Here is a 23,715-nt window from a genome sequence, read left to right as displayed (position 1 = left end):
TTTCGACTTAGAAATTCTAGGTAAATTTTTGCTTGTAAGCTGGTATCTCCATAACTACTGAAGGGTTTGTACCTTTTCGGACAATTTTATGTATTCATATAGGTAAGCATTATTATACTCAATGAAACACCCTTGTGACAAATTTTCGAATAGTCGAGCGTTACTGTCCTCCGACAGTTCTTGTTGATGATTATATTTAAAGTTTTGTAATTAATAAGAAATAGTGGGGGGAAAAAACGATTAAAAGTTTAGCCAGTCAGCGGCAATTAAATCGAACCATGCAGCCAGTGCAGACCGAGATCAGCTGGCACATCTATGATCTTGGTCTGCACTGGTTGCTTTAAGTACATGTATTGAAAATTTCTATAAATTGATGAACAGTTTTGTTCAAATTCAATGTAAGTAGGTCAAGTTCATTTAAAATATTTAGCATGGGAAGGGAAGAAAATAAAAGATAAAAGAAAATAAAAAAGCTTAAAATTCGTTAAACATATTTTGTAATACAAGTAGACATTATTTTACATAATGCAGAACAGCAAAACTCTTAAAATGTCATTTGCTGGACTGATAAAGAAATTTACACTCTTACCAAAATATAAACTTTGTTGTTTACTTTAAAGTTATTGTCAATATTTTAATTTTGAGGGGTTTCTTTTGGTGGGCATGAATAATGCTTTTAAAATACTCATAAATTTTCCTCTTTTCTATATATTGTACAATATTAAGATTCTCAAAATTTCACATTAATTTTGTTATTTATTAAGTGCATTGTGTTTATTAGAAACACATCTTTTTTCTTGAAATGTTAGAAATCTTGGAACAGAATTCCTCTCATCTTTCTGTGTTTTGCTGATCTAAATTTGTCTTTTTGTGCAAGATTCTGTGTTTAAATCCAGTAATCTTGATTTGTTACCAAACATGGGAAAATGCATCTTTTGCAATTCTTTTGCAGGTGTTATTGCCCCTGTAATAGTTAAGAAAATGTCTGTCTGAAGCTATATTTATATAATGGTTTCAGATATTCTTTAATATTTGCATAAATAAGCTTCTTACCGTAATAGAAATGTTGCCTGTATATTTTGTTATCACTTCTGCATAGTAGTTAAGGAGTTATTGTCCATGAACTAATTGAAAAGTTTATGAGTTATTGCCCTTGAACTAAAGAAAACTTTAAGAGTTATTGCCCTTGAACTAATAACAAAGTTTAGGAGTTATTTATTGCATTTGAACTAATAGAAAATACCATAAAAATGCATTGTGCCTAAAATACAAATCAATACTAGGGGGTGTATGCGAAAATTTTCTTTTGGTTGTGCCTTTGTAATGAAGGATTAATTTATTCAGCATTGTTTAAATTTTGAAGATATAAGTCTAGAATAATTGTGCAAAGATATTTTTATTTAAGATGATATATTTAAAGTTTTGTAATTACTAAGAAATAGTGAATAATAAGATTAAACTTTAGACAGCTGCAATTAAATTTACCTATGCAACCAGTGCGGTGATATGAAATTTGCTTGCCAATTTTTTGTCCTTGTGAATGCTTCTTTAAAAATTTTGCCAATTATCTTAAACAGATCTTTCAGTCTGGACAAAACCATTCACCATTTTTAGGGAAATTTTCAAAATTATACATGCCTGAATTATTTAAGCGAGTAGTGCAGACCATGATCAAATGGCATGCATTTGTGTGCTGATATGTGTCTGCACTGCTTCCATGAGTAAAACAATAAATTTGTCATCTTAGTGCAGTAATGGGGTAAGTCCTTGTTAATTTAATAGGAGTTAACCAGTTATTGTGCTAAGGAATTGCTGCCAGCAGGCTAAGAAATTATTATTCTTCCGAATTAAAAAGAGAAATATTTTTATCCCAATTCTGTTCACTTGTGGTGATTGTTAACTGTTTATTTAAAGCATTTGGATGAATATTTTTGGAAGCTATTTTTGTTTTGAAATCAGGCATTACAGAGAGCAATTATCATTTTAAGTGTTGAAGACAGTGGGCTTAACTGTGATTTTTGTTTCGATCATGATACATGTTTATCAACCAAACTGAACATGAAATACTTGAAGGAAAACCATCTTTACTAGAATTATAAGATTGTTTCCTGTTGATATGTGGCTGTAAACTATGTACCAGTGTATATACATAGTTGTTATGTCCCTTCTGTCATCATATAAGACAGGTCTGAAATGAACAAGAAATGAAGTAATATTGATAAATGTGTTGCTTACAGTCCTCCTGGGGGAATTATCCTGCTTGTTTTTGATATACAGAGATATCTTAACAAATTGTCCTGGCTACCTTAATAGTACACTGTGTTCCTTTGATACTATTATGTATGAAATGTGGTTTCATCTCTCTTCAAAGGATAAAGATCATTAGGTGACAAGGAGCTTAATTATGCTGAAAACATGGGCTGACCATTTAGGTTGTGATATTTTTGAGAAAATATTTATTTGTTTTTCTTATCAAAGTAATAATTTTACTTGCTTATCTAAATCTGATGTATTGGTCAATTGTTATTAAAGTAAAAAAAAAAAATACATGAAAAAAAAAAAAAAAAAAAAAACTTTACGGAGGTAAACTTAAAATCGTCAAAACTAATTGTTAACCCTTAAGCTGCTGAATTACCTTGCTTCAAATTTTGGAACAGTCCAAATTCACAGTCCAAAGGTTTACCTATTGAGCTAACCGGACAGCTCTGGCATATAAACTGGTGGCAAAAGTTACTTATTCTCAGTTGTAGCAGGTTAAGGATTAAAAATGTTTGCAAAATTGAATAAAATTAATTCTTTATAAGCTTGGAGCTACAGTGCTTCTTTAAGGGCCAACTTTGAGCAATAAATACATATAAAATGAAAATGTACTATTAAACTGGTAATTTCAGTTATGCATTATGAAAGTGCTTTATTTTGCTTTTTTCCATGTCAGCATTTTTTTTTACATTCAAATAAATCCAAATTAAAATAATTTCTACTGACATCATGTGAGTGTTGAATTTCATGTTATTCACTAGCATTAAACATTCAATGGAGATATTGTTATTAAAAATAAAGGAAATTAACCTTGCACACGTGAAATCATAATTGTTTCATCCCACATTCGTTTACGTGAAATTTATGTCGTGAAATTTATGTCAATCAATTGGTAATTCTATAAAACATCAAGACTTGACGTCGCAGATTCTCAGCTATTGAAGTTAAGTATTACAGACAGTTTTCAATTTCCAATACAAATGTATGGCATACAAAATATAACTTTTGTATTTATTCCAGGACAATGACAGCCAGAATTTAGTTTGAATTTTCATTAAAAGTTTTGAGATAAACCATATTTTTTAATAAGAATTCTAAAAAAAGATAACCAAAGGAAAAAATCACCAATATGATCATACATTGTTTTGGGTAGCAAATAATTGGTTTTTACTTGGGTCATGATCATGTTTTCTCAGCTAACAGCAGCAATTGTTCATGTAAACCCTAAGTAATTGTTACCAAATTAAATGGCAAGTAATTGTATTATATGACAAGTACTTTTGTACATTTTATAATGCAAGTTATTGTGAACATATTATATGGCAAGAAATTGTGAACATATTATATAAGTATTTGTGAACATATTATATGGCAAGTAATTGTGAACATATTGTATGAAAAGTATTTGTGTACATTTTATATGGCAAGTCATTGGTAACATTTTATATGGCAATTAATTGTGTACATTTTATATGGCAATAAATTGTGAACATTTTATATGGCATGTAATTGTGAACATTTTATATGGCAAGTAATTGTGTACATATATGGCATTTTGTGAACATAATTGTGACATATTGTGAACATATATGGCAAGTTATTATATAAACATGTTAAAAAGCAAGTAATTGTAAACATATTATATGGCAAGTTATTGTGAGCATAATTATAATAAAAACCTTATCTATTTTGGATTGAGTTATTTTGAACATACATATATTATATTCACCATATTAAGCAACTGTTTAAAAAGTAAGAGATACATCTAAAGTCTCTTATCGGGGAGCAAAAAAAAGTGTAAGATTGTTGCTGAAATGACTGATGCTAATAAAGTAACTTGCTGATAGTTTGCATGTTTGTTACTTGTTAATTCTGTCTGTGGTTAAAATGTTGTAAAGGAACTTTGCTGGTGATTAACGGAAGTGATTTCCTGCTAAAATGTCACTTAGACAAATCTATGCTGTCAAAAAATATTGATTATATAAAAGAATTTGTTTGGGAGTTCATTAGTTACTGAATGAATTTCTTCAGGCCTAATGGAAGAAAGGGGAAAGGCCATAAAAGTGGTGGAATTAAATGTGATCCATTTTCAAACTTGATATTTTAGGTTTTTTCTAGTAATTAATCAGGACGGAAAATTCAAAAGAAGTTGAAGCAGAATGTAGTATCGTTTTCAGTGATTTGATAATCTGGTGAAACTAAATTTAAGAAACCTTTGTTTTGTATGCTTTAAGATTGAAAAGGATTTTCTTTTTCTTTTTTGCCTTCTGCTATTAATTTGATGATCTTGATGTTTTTGGAATATAATACTTAATTATAGAAAGCTTCACTTGGTGCTCCCATCTTCTTATTGAACTTGATAAAAAGGGATGACCTTGTTAACAGAATGACCTAATTGGTAACTGGGTGACCTAGTTAACAGAATGACCTGACTCTGTCACCATGTTAACTGATTGACCTAGTTAACTTAACTGCCTAGTGAACTTCATGGCCTAGTTAATGGTATAAACCAAGTAAAGCCTTCACACTTCTTATAAATCAAAAGTTTGTATAGAAAAAATTTTGCCTGTATTTTCGGACATACATAAGTAAATCTGCCATTGTCTTTGCTAATGTCTTTAGAAATGTTTCAAGCTAGACTGTGCTACATATGAGAAGAAAATGTTATCATTTAGACTGTGCTGAGAGTATGAAAAATGTTTTTGTTGCAATCCCTGTCTTTAATATAGGAGGCTGTCTTGATTTCCTGCTTTTACATCATTACTGTCGTAGAATTTACCTTAAAACGCCTTCTTCTTATGTAACATGTGCAAAATATGACAATTATGATCACATGGTACGTGTCAGCATATCTGATTTAATGGTATAAGATACAAGAGGTGAGATAACTGTCTATATACTGGCTAAGTTAGAACATTTCTGGCTGTTTTTGTATAAAATGTGCATGTTTTTTATGGAAGAAAATGTCATTTGGTGATATTTATGTACACAGACTTTAATGCATTAGGGAAGATAATTACCAGTTTAGAGCTAGGTTTATAAGTTCAACGTTGAACTTAATATTTAATGTTTTTTATGGTTTTCGTAGTAAAACTTACATTTTGTGCCATCTTTTGTTATAGTTGGACGTTCATGATTGTATCTATTGACACTTTTCTTATGAACGTGTATTAAATTCTGCATGAAAATAAAACAAACAAACAAATAAAAGGTTTACTCTGATGTGTATGCCCATTTCTTAAACATTAGATGGAGGAAGGTGTAACGTCCTTCTGCTAATAAAGATGAAATGTATCCCTATGCCCAAAAGTATTAAAGTAATTTGTAAACTTACAAAGAATAAATTTTTCTTATTTTAGTGGTGTGAATCCATTTGCAAGCATGATGGGAAAGAAGACGGAGCCAAATTCAACCTACAACCCCACAAAATCAAACTACCACCCAATAGATGATGCTTGTTGGAAACATGGTGAAAAGTAAGTAATGTATTTAATCACTGACAAAAATTTGTTTGAAAAACTTACATAGCTCAATATACTTGATAAAACTTATCCCATCCCCATTTGCTCAATAGGAACATCATCTAATTATGAAATCCAGTGCTCAATGGTTTGATCATAATATGAGCCGTGTCATGACAAAACCAACATAGTGTGTTTGCGACCAGCATGGATCCAGACCAGCCTGCGCATGTGCACAGTCTAATCAGGATCCATGCTGTTCGCTAACAGTTTCTCTACTTGTTATAGGGTTTGTAAGCGAACAGCATGGATCCTGATCAGACTGCACGGATGCGCAGGCTGGTCTGGATCCATGCTAGTAGCAAACGCATTACGTTCGTTTTGTCATGACGCGGCTCATATTTCTATAACAATTGACCTCTGACATAGGGTCTTATGGTCAGTTGTCACCACTGATTCAGAAGTCATGTGGTTTTTGTAGTAGGTCAATTGTGAATTGGTAATAACTGGTTGGTTATCAGGGAAAGCCTATCAGGTGGAATTCCATAATTATTTCAAATTTTGATAAAAACAATAGAAATGTATTTTTTTGATATTCTTATAAATTGTTCTTGGAAAAAAGTATTCTATGAGATAACGTATGAATATTTAAATGATAATAAAAATAATTTTTTTCTGGAACAGTTTTATTATCTGCTGTATATGTAATATAGGCTCATGATACAGTATCTTACAATTGTCAACAAAATCCATTAAATAATTCTTTCAGTTTGTTTTTTTGTCTGATAGTAAATGTTATTAACATTATCAACATAATTATTTATCATATTTCCGACATTCCATTATAGACCAATTCACTTTAAAGCATTAATAATTTCTCAGTCTGCTAGCTGCTACAGATTTTAACCATGCAACTATGACATCTGATCCGTCTGCACTGTTTGGTCTTCGGTCAGTACAAATTTGGAAATTTTCTCTAAAAAATGGTGAATGGTTTAGTCCATATTGAAAGATGGACAAGTCCATTTAAAATATTTAGGGCGGTAAGGGTTAATTTAATGTTTCATACACATAAAAGCAGCATGCCTACAGATTCATGCTAATTTTTATGAAAATTTTAAAAACGTATTTAGAAATAGGATATTGTGAGGTGAACAAGAAAAATAATTTACACATTGCAAACAACGCTTGCAATCCACGTAAATTACTAAAAAAAAGAGGTCAAAATATGCAAAAATAGCCCTTATTGCGTTAGTGACACGGCATAAATATGGTGATACATACTGCAAATTTATTTCTTTATGGCACATAACGTGTAATTTATAACTTGAATCTTTAAATGTTTTTTACTTTTCTTATTAAATTCTTAGTTCATTTTTCTCAAGTTTAATTTTCTGGAACTATTTTGGCTCATCTGGAGGCGTGCCACTTTAAAACTAGAATGTGAAGGTCAAGTTTTCCTGCTGTCAGTAACCTACATCATTCTTCTTCTATGTCGAGAGAAAAAAAACAACCTCGTTTGATGTTGATATTTTCAGGGTGCCGTATCTAGCATTAGCGAAGACGTTTGAAGCCATAGAAAACGTGTCTGCAAGGTAAAGATTTCTTACAAAGTCATCTCAGTTAGATATATGGAAGGGAGAAAATTACATTTTGTCTTGAAGTGTGGACCTGATATGGTTTCTTTTCACTCTCTTGCGTGATTTTGTGTTAATGTGTATATAATTGAAATCTCGAATATAGTCAAATACCGTCTCAAAGAATTAAAAACTTGGATTGCATTCGGTACTTAAGAGTTATGATACAGATACAGTGCAGTGCTTTATAATGATGTTGTAATTAAATGCTCTATTTTAGAATTGTTGTTCCTATTCATCGCTATTCGTCGCTTCACTTTGAATTAAGGAAGTGATCCAATACCTTGCTTAAAAAATATGGTAGTTTTTCAATGTCTCTGTTAAGAATAAAACACCAATGCTTAGTCAGTGCCTCACTTTCAAATAATTGCACCATTTTAATGCCTCACTTTTAGAGTAATGGCATTGATACATAGACTTAAGTAAGAATAATGACATTTATACATTGTCTCACTTTTGAATAATCAGTGCCTACTTTTGAATAATGACATTGATTCTGTGTCTCACTGGAATAATGGCACAGTTTAAGTTCTTTTACTTTTGAATGATAGCATTGCTTGATGTATTTACTTTTGAATTATGGAACTGATTTGCTGTCTCACTTTAGAATAATGAAACTAATTCAGGGCATCACTCGTACAATAAACTGATTTAGTGCATTAACATTTGAATAATGGCAATAATTTAATAACACCCTTATATAATATTGGCAATGATTCAGGGCATCACTTTTGAATATACTGATTCAGTGCATTTACATTTGAATAATGGCACTGATTCTGTGCCTCCCTTAAGAATAATGGCACTAATAACCAGTGTCTTCTTGATTACTGATTCAATACCTCACTTTAGAATATTGTTTCGATTCATGGTCTTACTTAGAAATAACTGTATTGAATTGATAGAATTATAGTCTGACTGTTTAAAACTGAAAATTGTTTAACTCCTTTATACTTCAGATTAAAGATTATAGAGATTTTAAGCAACTTTTTCCGTTCAGTGATAGTGTTAACACCGGATGAGCTATTACCATGTGTGTACCTGTGTTTGAACAAGCTAGCACCGGCATATGAAGGTGTTGAACTTGGTATAGGTGAAACCGTTCTCATGAAAGCAATTGCTCAAAGTACAGGTAAGTTGTTGATGTATTAAAAAACCCCTTATGGCAAGGGTAAATAGCAATATATTTGTTTTTCAGTAGAGAAATGAAATAAATTTTGTGATATCAGTAACAGCATTTAGTGGTTATTGTAAGCTGCATTTTATTACCACATTGACAAATAAGACATGGCAGATAAGAAAATATGTATTGCATAAGAGTATGATGGGATATGATACTGCTGGGGTAAAGAGAGTGGAAGAACGTTATCTGTTTTGTCAAGTAAGCTAGGTGATAGGATATATATCTGAATTTTGATACCTGAACAGGAGTTTTTAACTTTTTATAACAGAGGCCTATAAAAGGCCCTTTTCAAATGGAAATTTTCTTTAAAATCAAGTAGTTTTCTAAAAAAAAAATTGTACTTGTAGAGCTTTTTAAATGCCCTATGCACATTCTGCACATATGGAACCATGACTTAACAGAATCTGACTTACATCAGCTAGTTGATAAATTTCATTGACTGAAAGACAGAAAGCTGTCCCTATAGATAGCCTCTGCTATGTACCATGCTTGTTACATAAAATTTTGTAAAATGTGTGGATATCACAGACTTCCCGAAATACGTCGGTCCGACGGACAGGTCCGACGAGTTTTTATTCCGGATCGGTCCGACTGTCCGGCTTTTATCCAAGCCGCATGTATACAAAACCTTTGAAAAATAAAAAATCTACGTCAGAGGAACAGGCAGAACAGCAGTAAAAGGATAAAAAGAATAGACCTGAGACAAAATTTAATGAAAAATAGAAGCAAGACAGTGAATCGTTGGTGTATGATAGGGAGGAGATGAAAATGCGCAGTAAGGAATGTGCCGATTTTTACGGCAAAAAAATTATAAACAAAAAGTGTCTTAGAAATACAAACACAAGTTATTCTTTGATTTTGATCAATTTTATTTGGTCCGACAGATTTCGTTTCGGTCCGACAGGTTTTCATGGTTTGTCAGACCGAATGTCTGACAGTTTTTTTCAACTTTCGGAAAGTCTGATATTATAAATTTCATTCTCATTTGTTGGAATTTTATTACAGGTTTTTTCCTTTCTTTAATTTATCGTGCTATATTATCCCTTTCAGAAAGCCACAGGTTGTTTTAAAAAATAGAGAATAAAAATGCATCTTTCATACCTTCAGATCATGCCTTGAAATGCCATAAAGGCTCTTTATATCTAATTGCTCATAGTGTAGCAACTGTTCAGACTACATGCATACATATAAGTTATAAGAATGTTTTCATCTTCAGTGTTGTAAAAAAACATTAACTTGTTAAAAATAAAGATTTTATAATTTAATGTTTTAATTTACTTATAGGTAGAAGTATGGAGAAAATAAAGGTTGATGCACAGGAAAAAGGAGATCTTGGTATTGTTGCTGAGGTAAATCTCAATCATTTCTTTCATTATTATAATGATATACAGGGGAAAAAATAACTACATTTATATCTGTCATGAAAGGAAATAGGATCAGCTAAATATTTACTTTTACAAATGACTACTTTTACTGTTTAATGGACTTGTCCTGTTTTTAATTTGGAACTGGCTTTTATATTTTGATCGATTAATGTTTAGTCTTGTCATTTCTTTAAAAGTAATGTTTGCTTTGTGTATAAGCCTGATTATAATACAGCACATTGGTAACGTGATTTTTGATTGGATAATCATGATAATTATCATCTATATACATGGCTGCAGTTGATTTAAGAATTAATTTCATTTTCTTTCTAATAAATAAAGTTTGCAGTTTTATAAATAACATTATAAAGTTTCTTAATAGATGGTCCACATATAAATTGTAATTTGCTATATAACCATCACCTAAAGGCTTGGGTTATATTTACAAGCAACCATTTATATAGGGCTATATATCCTGTCAAAAATCTTTAAAACTAATAATATAATGGTGTTGAAATATTTTAGAACAAACTTTTGGAATTTAGATATATTAAATGATGTCTGTTTAATTTTGTATCTTACAGAACAGTAGAAGCACACAGAGGACAATGTTTGCCCCAGCAAATCTAACAATTCCAGCAGTGTTCACCAAACTAAAGGAGATAGCCACCATGACAGGCAACTCTGTATGCTACTTTATAATTTACATCTGCTGACTTACTTCCCTTTGTAACTGTCACTTACTCTTTCTTTCTTTCAAATAATTTTGGTGCCAAGTGATCTCCCTTTCAGTTTGAATCTGAGGAAGCATAATTTTCTATTTATCACATACCTTTTTGGCTATCTGAGTTGACATAATCTGGAGCTGGAGTAGGTTTCATGTCATGCCTACGATCCACTCTATAATATTGTACTACATTTGTGTGGCATGTAACACGGATTGTTGTGAGAGATTGCCATACCCCATGCTTAGAACACAAACTTTACTCAGCATGAGGCTTAGAGCCGATGCCAGTGTCTATGATTGTGTTCTTAAACTATTGTAGACTAACAAAAACTTGACATCACAAGCACCAAGCCATGAAAAGAGATATTGTACACACTTACATCTACACATGCATAAACTGATAGAAAAGCCTCACAATATACAAGTGTCCATGTAAGTGATATACAAGAATATCTAATATAGTACATAACATAATTGTAATACAACAGAAATATGTCACTCATGGTTATTGTACAGTTAAGGTTTCTATAGATATAAGTGATGATCTAACATATTTGAATTCCCATTCTCCTCTTTTCAGGTGATGACAAAGAAGATAGATAAGATTAAGGGTATGTTTGTGGCATGCCGGCAGTCTGAGGCTCGGTATCTGATCCGATCATTGGGCGGCAAGTTGAGGATAGGTCTTGCTGAACAGAGTGTACTTACGGCCCTTGGAAATGCAATATATCTTACTCCACCTGGTCAAGGTATGAAAATATTTATGATAGAAATCTTTGATATCTTTTCAACTTTAGACTGACTGAATAAATAATTTGACATCACATGTGTAGGGTGTCTGTAGCTGAGTGGTTAACGTTTTTGACTTCTAACCATTTTGCTAGTCACTGTTGTGGGTTAAAATCCTACCAGGGATTCATTTGTGTGAAGAAGCTATCCAGCTATCTCATGTGACATCAGTGGCCCTATACTTGCATGGAGGGGCACCCAAGATCTACCTCCACTGATGCCAAAGTCATCATATAACCTTTAAAGTGACTGTGTGACTTAAAACCCAACAAAACAAAACCTCACTTTATGCAGTATGAATGAAACACAGTATGGATACATGATTAACACAAAATATAGGTCAATTCTTTCTTCAAATTCTTTGGTATAATTGCAAAAAAAATGTTTAGGAAAATAAAAAATGTTGAACCTAAAAAAATGATTATTGTTTTTTATTGCAATTTTAGAGTACCCACCAGAGATAATAAATGCAGGGAAGGGAAAGAGTGCTGAGTCGTTAAAACAGAAAATGGAGGAGTCTGCTCTAGTCATTAAAACTACATACTGGTAAATATCTATATTTTATTTTATGCTTTTCAGTGGATTACTGATTTATCCGTGAAAATTATATTTGATAATTTCACAGTGAAAATTATCAAAATATAATTTCACTTTTTTCAATGACGAAACTACTTTTTTAAGATTTTCCCCATGTGGTACCTCAATTTTATTTTTGCTGACAATTCTGACAATGTCAGGCTGTTTAAAGAAAAAGCAAAGCTGAAATTGATAAATAACTTAAATGTCAAAAGTAATAAAAAGAAGAAAACTTACTTCTATTCATTCAAATTCCAATCACCAAATTTCGTCTCTAAATTTTTTTGTTTCATTTTTACAGTCTGAAAAATACATTCCTTCCCCATGCAAAACTGCTCTTGATGACATTTGGGCATATTAAAGTATCCTACGAGCAATAACTGCCGTATGCTTTATGAAAAATTGAAAAGCATTGACAGCCATCACTCGAAGAATAAGTAAAACAACCCAGCGTTCTTGAGCAAGCTTCCAAGTTTTCCATTTTCCTAGCTCCTTTTCTGAATGTTTTCACATCTGTCAACACTTATTTTTTGTCTGTTACAATCCTCAAATAAGTTTTCTTTCTTTTAAAAAGGTGTATGACTAACAAATCCAAATTATATCCCTCTGAATCTTACACAATTATTTTCCTCCCATGAAATACACAACTTTAAAAAAATGGCTGGCGCTTACAATTTACAAAGCCAGGTCTAATATAAATTCGCAGTAAGTAACAGAAATATGGAGGATGGTTGGACTTTTTCTCCTACAAGAATTGTTTGTTTTTTATTATTAAAACAAGCGATCATTCATATTTTTTTAAATAAAATGAATAAATATCACGGTCATTTAACGTTGATTGGCGGACTTATTTTTCAGCTCAAGACTTCTTGTTTTTAATGAGAAATTCCGACTAAATGGGGCTCTCAATGGGGGAAACAGTTTTAATATTAACAGTTAAAATTATGGAAATTTCGTTTTAACTTGTTTTTAAGCATAAAATAAAAAGAAAATTTGTCTGTCTGTTGTGTAAGATGTAATTTTATTTCATCTCGTGAACTTTAAAAACAGTATTCTCACTCGTGGCGTAGTGAGAATACTGTTTTTAAAGCCCACTCGATGAAATAAAATTTCATCTTACACACAAACAAACAAATATCCTCTATATCTACTCACATAATGGTTGTGGTTAGTCACTAGGGTAGACTGGATGATCTATCATCTGGCATCAACTGCTGATAATTGTTCAAGATTTACTTCAAATTCAGTCTGTAGATCAAGAGCGTTGCTCCATTGTCAAGTTTGCCTGTTCTGGATCAGAAGGGGATACTGTTTTTGGTCTCTCTGTTTGTCACAGAACTTAGATCTTGACTGTAACATTAAAGTCTACCCACATTAAGCCGCCAGATGCACTTTGATGAACTCTTTCCGCCAGACCCATATACAATGTATAGATTTGAGCCGTGTCAAGACAAAACCAACGTAATGCGTTTGCGACCAGGATGGATCCAGACCAGTCTGCGCATTCGCGCAGTCTGATCAGGATCCATGCTGTTCGCTATCAGTTTCTCTACTTGTTATAGAGTTGTAAGCAAACAGCATGGATCCTGATCAGACTGCGCGGATGCGCAGGCTGGTCTGGATCCATGCTGGTCGCAAACCCATTATGTTGGTTTTGTCATGACGCGGCTCAATTTTAAGGTTCAGAGATCAAGGTAACCAGGGTCAGTGTACACCCAACCTCTCTGGGAGGCAAAGTCTTCATTGAAAAATAGCACTTGTTATGATCATTATAATTTAACAAAAATCTCAAATTAAAAACAAAATAAAGCTATTTAAACTTTATGAATCATTATTAAACTAGTATTTAATTGCATTGTTATGTGTGACCACATATATTTGTTTATATTAATTAACATTTAACAAATTTTCACTTTTCCTCTTAATAGATACACTAAATTTCTTGTTATTTTCAGTGAATGTCCAAACTATGGAGCTATAATTCCTTGTTTATTGGAGCATGGTATTGAAGAATTACCAAATAGATGTAAATTAACTCCAGGTAAAATTTAGAATTTTAATTAAAAAAAAAGAAATTAGAAGATATTATTATTATTGTGAACACTTCTACTCAACTGTATAGCAGTTGTCAACATAAGTTATTTAAAATAAATTTGCATGGCACAAGTTCAAATTCTGCTTTTGGGTTAGGATTGTTTGTTTGTTTTCATTTTACACCTTTTCCCAACAGTATTTCAGTCATATAGGTGGGTAGTTTCCTAACCATCGTTCCTGGAGAGTTACACCAGCACCAGACTACCTTCCTCTGCGCTAAACTACCAAAGCATCTCCCTGGGATCGAACCCACGCCAGAGAGGTAACTTGATTAGAAGTCATCTACTCAAACCCCTCAACCAGGGAGGCGGTTTGGGTTAGGGGCAATATGAAGTTTACAAAGAAGGTGCAAAGAAGCTATGAAAAAGCCAATCTAGCTTACGGAAAGCCAATGGTTCGACTTTGGTGCCCTTTCTTGGCTTAAACAATGCAGGGAAGGGATATCTCTGGTCTCTGTCCACCTGTTATGCTGGAAAGTCACCAAATGACCTTCACAGTGTTGGTGCAACAAAAAACCAAACCAACCAAAAAAAAAAACAAAAAATGAACTTAATTATTCTTAAAACCATTGTTATTGTAGGTGAATTGTTCTGAATTTTACAGGTATTCCATTAAAACCGATGTTGGCACATCCTACAAAAGGTATTAGTGAGGTGTTATCTCGGTTTGAGAACAATGATTTTACATGTGAATACAAGTATGATGGTGAACGGGCTCAGGTATTTGTCATATTTTAAATTGATAAATTATATCTAATTAGTTATATGAATTATAAAAAAAAGAAACTCTAGAAACAATTATTTATATGTTTGTTATGCCTTCTTTTTTTCACAAAGACATAAATTCAGACCATATTTCAATAGCATTTAAAATTCTAAATTCATATATCAATTCAGTAAAATCCTATGCTAGCCTTGATACTTGGCATGAAAGTGTTATAGTAAAATATTATTGAGTGCACAAAAATACTTTAGGAGTTAAATTAATTTTCTAATCAATGCATCTGTTTTAAGAAGTGTTTTCCCCTTTTTAGAATGAGCAATTTTAAAAAGCAAAGTTTTGCAAAGTTCATGACTTGTAGGACATATGTAAAGCATGATTTTAAGAAATGAAAATACATTTCAACATAACATTGTCTTAATTGCTTTAAGAACTTTTCAGTGGTACCTAAGATTTGTGTATAAATGCATGAATGATTTTATATTATAGATCCATTTGTTAGAAAATGGTAAGATACAAATTTACAGTAGAAACTCGGAGGACAACACCAGTAAATACCCAGATATTATTTCACGTCTACCTAAATGTCTGGCAGAAGATGTGAAATCATGTGTTCTAGATACCGAGGCAGTTGCCTGGGATGCTGAAAAGAAACAAATTCTACCTTTCCAGGTCCTTACTACAAGAAAAAGAAAGGTAAAGATATTATTTTATGGATATTTGTCACATGCTTCTAACTGTTGACATAACTTTGAATGCATAAAGGGGCACTCAAGGTCTTTCTCCACCAGGAAAGCTGGAAAGACCTGTATGTGTGCTTTATGACCTGTACTTTGTTGGTGCAATGTAAACCCCAATAAAAAAGCAATTAAAAACAACCATATGACAAGTGTTAAAAGCATGTTTAAAAAAGGAAAAGACGCACAAAAATATGAAGTTTATTTGCAAATGGGTGGATAGTTATAAATCTTGACAAAGATTTCTGTACATTTTCATTGCAGTTAATGTCTTGCTAAGTGTCTTTGAATGTTCATTTCACAAGATATGATTTATTAGTATGATCAGGGTTACAGATAGTAAACAGATACATATATGTGTAGGGAGAGGGGTTGTCAGTGGTTCTACTTTGGTGCTCAGAGAGGCATATTATCAGTTAAACTGGAAAGCAGCCATTATGGCCTGAAATGTTTGTGACTTAAAGGGACTCCGCTGAGGGTTTGTTTTTTTTGGCATAAATGGACTGGATATATTTTTCTGAGACTTGTAAATCATTTTATTTAGGTCTGAACCTAAAACTTTCTGCAAATTTTCTGATCATTCTGTCACCCCATTTGCCAGTAAATTAATTTCATTGTGCAAAAAGGCCTAAAAATCGCCCCCAAAAAATATTTTCAATTATTTTTTTAAGTATATTTCTTTATTATCTTTCTCAGATTTTTCAATTTTAGGTGCTTCAATTGATCTATGTAAAATTTTCATGTTTTAAAGCTTTTTGACCACAGTGGAGTTCCTTTAAACCCCCATCCTAACCATCCACACTCCCCAATGAAAATATGTGTAAAGTCATCAATGTTTTATATATTGTTTTGCAATTAAATTTTTTACTGGACCATGTTATACTTCTACAGGATGCTGATGCAGCTGAAATTAAGGTACAAGTTTGTGTTTATGCATTTGACTTGCTGTATCTGAATGGGGAATCTCTTGTACGTCAACCTTTCCGACGTAGACGTGAATTACTGAGGTCATCGTTTAAAGAAATCGACGGGGAATTCACTTTTGCTACCTCAATGATTTCATCAAATACTGAGGAGATATCAGAGTTTTTAGAAGAGTCTATCAAAGGTATATTTATCAATATTTATATTTATCATGGTAATTTTCTCAGTGTTGTATATATTGACATATGGAACAGCATATTAGATCAGAAAACGATATTTTGTTTTCAATAAAATGTAATTTAGATTACTGTAGATGTAAAGCAGATATTTCACTAAATTTTAAGCCTTAACCTGCTGAATTGTTGTAATGAATTTGTCCTGCTTTTAAATCGAAACACTCCATTCAAATTTCATTGGATTTCAATTTCAAAATACAAAAATTGAAAAGCTAGAAGTATAGAGTCTGGTCAGACTTTACAGTGGCAAAAGCTAATCACTTTCCAGTTCAGCTGATTAAGGGTTAAACATTAAAAACAATTATGAAATATATTTTTGTTTGAAATCATAGTAAACTTTTGTCAAAATTTTTAACGGGAGAAAATTTAAATTTTGGGCCAGCCCCAATTTTTTTTTAAAATGGGAAAAATTTTTTAAATTTTTTTTTTTAAATATCAAAAACTGTAAGAACTTTATTAAAAAAATCTGCATCTGTTTTCAGTTTTTTTGTCTTCAAGTGCATGATACTAAACCAACTGTTTACAATTTCTTTTGCATATTATTTCATAATGCTTGTATTTCTTACTTTAAGGAAACTGTGAGGGTTTGATGGTGAAAACACTAGATGTAGATGCCACATATGAAATAGCAAAACGGTCTCATAACTGGCTCAAGGTAATCTTTTACTTACTTTGATAAAATATCCTGCAAAATTATTAATATTTGTGTTTTTCGTGGATAGGTCATATTTTAGATCTAACAGAATTTCATTTTGTCTGTTGTAAGATTATTTTGCATCATATTATTTACAGATTATCTTTTGGAAAAATTAAAAGTCCACGAATTTAAGAACCCACAAGAATGTTTCTTATGACAAAACCACAAAATTTCATGCCCACGAAATTAAGACTGTGAATTCACAGTAGTCCATAGAAAAATTAGATTGTAAGTACAGAAATACTTTCGATCATTATATTCATGTTACATTACAAGATTTGGAAATTTTCAGGTGAAGAAGGATTATTTGGAAGGTATGGGAGATACATTAGATGTACTAGTGATGGGAGGATATCTTGGTACAGGGAAACGTACTGGACGATATGGAGGTTTCCTGTTGGCCTGTTATGATGATGAAAATGAGGAATATCAGTGTATATGCAAGGTGACCATTCTATATATTTTAAAGTTTAAGCTTCCTAAGTTAAAGATACAGACTTCAAATCACATTTCCATCACAGCTGTGGTTTAGAACCCGGTCAGGGACTTTTGAGGAAACTTTTCAGCTAGCTAGGTTAGTGGTTCTACTCAGGAGCCCTTTGAGCCTGAAATAATGCTTGAAGGTCTTCCTCCACCAGTAAAGCTTAAAAGGGCCAGAATGACCTTTTCAGTGTTGGTATGACTTAAACTCAAACAAAAAAAATTTTTTTTCAAAGTTGCTTATGATTGAAGTAGCTATTGTTCGAGTATAATGTTGAAACACTTCTCAAGTTCTGTGACCGTTGTTAAAGGTAACTGTGTTAATTCATTATTCAGCTTATTCAGTATTTTAACTATTTTGTTTATTTATTAACCAAAGATTAATTTTAAAAAGAAAAAATTAGTTTTAAAATGTTTTGAAAAATTGGGCCCCATTTCCCAGCATAATATTTCAATTTTATTCAATTTTTTTAACTTTTTTTGTTTAAATTTTTTTAATAAAAATTTAACCCTTAAAAAGGATTGAAATTTAAATTTTAAACCCCTGAAGGACGCAGAAATAATATAGATGCTCTTTAAAAATTATTTGTTTATCCCTGTTTAATTTCAATGGGTTTGAGATTTCATGATATTTTATAAATTTAAATTTTATAAAAAAATTTCAACAAAGTTGGAAAATTTTAAAATCTTCGAAATAGTTTTAATTTGAGGGGTGTCAAAAAAAAAAGTTTGTTTTTGGTCTGATGTCTGATAATTAAAATAAAATGTATGTCTAATAAAAAAATAAGAACATGATTTTTTTGGCCTAGTGGTTAAGATAATTCCCTCTCAAACCAGAGATTACGTGTTCAAGCCCTATTTTAGATTGATAAATAAACAAAATATGTAAAATATTCTCCCATGAATTAACAACACTCAAACAATAGCCGTGATAAATACCTGTATTATTAATGCTTTCCTGAATTGTTATTACTACAATTCCGATCATTTGGTCTGTATGGTCAAGTTGCTCAGTTCAAATAGGAAAAATATACATGATCTTATACTAGTTAAAATGCTGTTTAATACAGTTTTAATGACATGAAATTTAAATTGTTTTTAACCAGGTTTTCCGAAGGAAAAAACTGGTTATTAGATTGTGGTATGTCGGCGGGCGGGCGGGCGGACCGGCGGGCGGGCGGGCGTAAACAATTTCTTCTGTGCGCAACTCCTCCTACATTTCTCAACGGATTTTGACCAAACTTTCACAGAAGCTTTGTCATCAAGTGCCCTGGCGCATATTTGTCGGGGTTTTGCGATTAGATAATATTTTGACCTAATTATGGCCCTTTGTTTTTTTTCCTTATATAAAAATATATAGTGAACAATTTCTTCTGTGCGCAACTCCTCCTACATTTTCTCAACGGATTTTGACCAAACTTTCTCAGAAGCTTTGTCATCAAGTGCCCTGACACATATTGCCAGGGTTTTGCAATTGGTATATATTTGACCTAATTATGGCCTTTGTTTTTTTTTCCTTATATAGAATATATAGTTTCTGTGCGCAACTCCTACATTTCTCAACGGATTTTGACCAAGCTTTCACAGAAGCTTTGTCATCAAGTGCCCTGGCGCATATTGTCGGGGTTTTGCGATTGGATAATATTTGACCTAATTATGGCCCTTTGTTTTTTTTCCTTATATAAAATATATAGTGAACAATTTCTTCTGTGCGCAACTCCTCCTACATTTCTCAACGGATTTTAACCAAACTTTCTCAGAAGCTTTGTCATCAAGTGCCCTGACACATATTGCCAGGGTTTTGCAATTGGTATATATTTGACCTAATTATGGCCCTTTGTCTTTTTTCCTTATATAGAATATATAGTGAACAATTTCTTCTGTGCGCAACTCCTCCTACATTTCTCAACGGATTTTGACCAAACTTTCTTAGAAGCTTTGTTATCAAGTGCCTGGCACATATTGTCGGGTTTTTGTGATTGGAAAATATTTGACCGAATTATGGCCCTTTGTATATTTTTTCCTTATACAGAATATATAGAGAACAATTTCTTCTGTGCTCAACTCCTCCTACATTTCTCAACGGATTTTGACCAAACTTTCTTAGAAGCTTTGTTTTCAAGTGCCTGGCACATATTGTCGGGGTTTTGTGATTGGATAATATTTGACCGAATTATGGCCCTTTGTATATTTTTTCCTTATACAGAATATATAGAGAACAATTTCTTCTGTGCTCAACTCCTCCTACATTTCTCAACGGATTTTGACCAAACTTTCTTAGAAGCTTTGTTTTCAAGTGCCTGGCACATATTGTCGGGTTTTGTGATTGGATAATATTTGACCGAATTATGGCCCTTTGTATATTTTTTTCCTTATACAGAATATATAGTGAACAATTTCTACAGTGCGCAACTTCTCCTACATTTCTCAATGGATTTTGACCAAACTTTCACAGAAGCTTTGTCATCAAGTGGCCCTGGCGCTCACTAAATTCCCATGTTTCTTCCAAGACATCATTCGAGTATTTTTTTAAAATTGTGAACATACTTTTCTTGATATCGCACAAAACACTACACGCCAATATTGTTGACAAAAGAAAATGACAAGAGACGCAAAAATGCAAAAATTAAGCAAAAATAAAGTACTGTTTACCTTTCTAAAACATTTGGGGAAAAAAGGCGAATAGACAACATAAAATTTCTCAATCATTTTTGTTTGAGGAATATTGAAAAAGCCATAATTCCTCCTAAAAGTTCAATTAAAAACAAATGCCCCTTCATGACAAAGCTTCTGTGAAATATTTTGCTGAAAACCTGGTTGCATTGCATTGCGATGTTCCTTGTTATATTATATGAGCTGCGTCATGACAAAACCAACATAATGGGTTTGCGACCAGCATGGATCCAGACCAGCCTGCGTATCTGCGCAGTCTGATCAGGATACATGCTGTTCGCTATCAGTTTCTCTACTTGTAATAGAGTTTGTTAGCAAACAGCATGGATCCTGATCAGACTGCGCAGATGCGCAGGCTGGTCTGGATCCATGCTGGTCGCAAACCCATTATGTTGGTTTTGTCATGATGTGGCTCATATAAACGTATATATAAACAATTCCAGATTGGTACAGGATTTAAGGACGAGGATTTAGAAAAACACACAACATTCTTCAAGGAACATGTGATAGAGAAACCCAAGTCCTACTATAAATGGGACAAGTCAGTGGAGTGTGACCACTGGTTTGAACCGGTTCAGGTGTGGGAGATCAAGGCAGCCGATCTGTCTGTGTCCCCAGTACACAAGGCAGCTGCTGGAATGGTGAGTCATGAATTTTAACATTACCCCCGTTATCATAATTATCATACATGTAAATATATGGGGTTTTATTACAACTTTTCTATGTTGAATGTTTTGTCATTATTTTACATTATTAACATTTACATTAAACATGTGAACTCTCCCACTTTTAGCAGGAAACTCCCACTTTCTGCATATTTTTCTTAAAATAAGGGGTTTTTAAAAAATTAAAGAAATCTCCCTCTTTTTGATGTCAGAACTTTCTTCTTTGTTTATTGCAAATTCTAAAACTCCCTCTTTTTGATGAAAAATCTCCCATTTGATCATTAAAAAAAGTTCACATGTATGTTACATTGTTGATGAAAGTGGTGCTTAATGTGCAAAAATGTGTCATAGAGGTAGCAAAATATGAACGAATGTAGTACTTTGACTTGCATACAAAATACTAATACACTTTTAATGTACCAGTTGCCAACAGAGCTAAAGGACCAACATATGACAAACAAGTATTATTTTGGATAACAAGGTACCGAAAAATTAAAATGTCACATAGGATGTATATTTTACATCAGTGATTGTATACTTATAGGTTGATCCTGAGAAAGGTATATCATTGAGATTTCCACGGTTTCTACGGATACGAGATGACAAGAAACCAGAGGAGGCAACTTCAGCCTCACAGGTACGTATTTACCCTGATTGATAGGCTAAGGTACTGTGCAGAATTTGTTGTATATGTAACTTTAGCTCTGGTAGCTAATGCAGTGATAAATCAGATTGAATTTTGAAAAAAGTTGATCACAAAAATATATGATGAAAACGAGCTGAAATAAAAATTGAGCATTGTTTGGTGGTGGTGGGATTAAGATTTCTTTTTCAACATGTTCATTTCAGCATATTTTATAATTATTTAGCAAAAGTAAGGATATATAAAATGAAGCATGAAGAATATATACCCAAAAAAGCAAAATGAAATAGTTAGTCTGGCCAAGTGATTAAGTTTGTTGACTTCAAACCACTTGCCTTACAAAAATTTAGGTTTAAGCGGTGTCAGCGTGTTTGGATTCTTCATGTGAGAAAGTTATCCAGCTAGAACCACAGCAATTTTTTCTATGCACTGTACCATACAAACATTACTGATAGGTTTTTTTTTTGTTTCTTTGCAAATTTTGTTCAACATATTTTATATTTCTATTTCTAGGTAGCAGATATGTACAGAGGTCAATCACAGATACAGAATCAAAGTAAAACTAAATCTAAAGTTGAAGAGGAGGAGGATTTTTACTGAGCATTAAAAAAAAAGACAACAATACCTCTAAAATACAAATGAAATTGTACAAATACATGATGATAGCTGTACTAAACAAGCTAAATTTATTTATATATGGATGTGAAGTCTGGGGCTCTTGTTTAAAGCCTGTAAGACACTGGACCTGGTGATGTTGAAAATTTAAAACATTGTTTAATAAGGTATTTATTTGTATTGTTAAGAAAAGGTTATGTTATATAGTTATGTTAAACCTTATGGGGACCAAGAGAGAAAACAAACTGAAAGGAAATTTGTGATTTGAATACAAATGGAATTTAATTTATTCTAAACTTAACTCTATTTTTAGTGCTTAATTTTTAACATTTGTTAATGAATAAATTGGAAAATATAATTGAGCCGTGTCACGACAAAACCAACATAGTGCGTTTGCGACCAGCATGGATCCAGACCAGCCTGCGCAGTCTGATCAGGATCCATGCTGTTCGCTTACAAACCCTATTACAAGTAGAGAAACTGATAGCAAACAGCATGGATCCTGATCAGACTGCGCGGATGCGCAGGCTGGTCTGGATCCATGCTGGTCGCCAACCCATTATGTTGGTTTTATAATGACACGGCTCATATATGATCATATTTGTTAGTTTGAGTTTGACCAGAATTTGTAATCATTGTGTAACATTAAAACATGTATGTCGTAGTAATAATATAATTAAAAATATATATGTGATGTGATTTTGTTATTATTTTTATTGATGGTTGTTTGATCATCATTAAGTTTAAGAGTTCGTATTTTTTTTAACAGGTCAGATTTTTTCCAGATTGTTAGATGAAATCTGGAATAATCAGTAACGAAAGTTTGACATATTTCTGTATAGTTTTGTCATTGACACTGGCCTGAAAATAAGGGATAGGCAGAATAATGTTATATATCATTAGTTAAATTATTTTTCTATGCTGGGATATTTCACCAGATTTCCCATTGACAGCAGATCACAAATAATTTCTTTTGTGCCTAACAAGCACATTTTTAAGGGATTTTTACTAAACTATTGTCAGTTGGAGTTTTGGGCTTCATTTATTTTTGAACCTGGTCTTGTTTCAGTATAATCTCAAGAAAATTATACCAAACTAAGATTGTATGATATCAAACTATAAAGATTGTTTGGTATAGTAAGTAATTAACAATAAGGTTGGTTAAATAAATAGTTAACAATGAGGTTGGTTTAGTATTAAAGTGATTAACAATGAGGTTAGTTTAGTAAGTGATA

The 23,715-nt window shown here is 32.3% G+C and overlaps 1 protein-coding gene across 1 annotated transcript in view; it reads left to right on the top strand.

Moving 5' to 3' along the window:
- LOC132753247 (DNA ligase 1-like) overlaps positions 1-23,174 on the top strand; it is a 73,183-nt gene extending 50,009 nt beyond the window's left edge. The window contains exons 9-24 of the mRNA XM_060743686.1: positions 5,619-5,735; positions 7,259-7,315; positions 8,317-8,489; positions 9,825-9,889; positions 10,489-10,590; positions 11,212-11,380; positions 11,867-11,966; positions 13,952-14,037; positions 14,694-14,809; positions 15,300-15,506; positions 16,439-16,655; positions 17,280-17,362; positions 17,697-17,849; positions 21,001-21,198; positions 21,767-21,859; positions 22,379-23,174. Coding sequence (XP_060599669.1) covers positions 5,619-5,735; positions 7,259-7,315; positions 8,317-8,489; positions 9,825-9,889; positions 10,489-10,590; positions 11,212-11,380; positions 11,867-11,966; positions 13,952-14,037; positions 14,694-14,809; positions 15,300-15,506; positions 16,439-16,655; positions 17,280-17,362; positions 17,697-17,849; positions 21,001-21,198; positions 21,767-21,859; positions 22,379-22,465 — 2,023 coding nt within the window. The 3' untranslated portion in view covers positions 22,466-23,174. The remainder of the gene's footprint in view (positions 1-5,618; positions 5,736-7,258; positions 7,316-8,316; positions 8,490-9,824; positions 9,890-10,488; positions 10,591-11,211; positions 11,381-11,866; positions 11,967-13,951; positions 14,038-14,693; positions 14,810-15,299; positions 15,507-16,438; positions 16,656-17,279; positions 17,363-17,696; positions 17,850-21,000; positions 21,199-21,766; positions 21,860-22,378) is intronic.
- The last annotated feature ends 541 nt before the right edge of the window (positions 23,175-23,715 follow it).

Source organism: Ruditapes philippinarum, unplaced genomic scaffold (genome assembly GCF_026571515.1).
Source record: "Ruditapes philippinarum isolate M1 unplaced genomic scaffold, ASM2657151v2 ctg1512_1_1_1_1, whole genome shotgun sequence".
NCBI classification, from domain to species: Eukaryota; Metazoa; Mollusca; class Bivalvia; order Venerida; family Veneridae; genus Ruditapes; species Ruditapes philippinarum.
The sequence above is the reverse complement of the archived record's forward strand: the minus strand, read 5'-3'. Positions and strand labels throughout refer to the sequence as shown.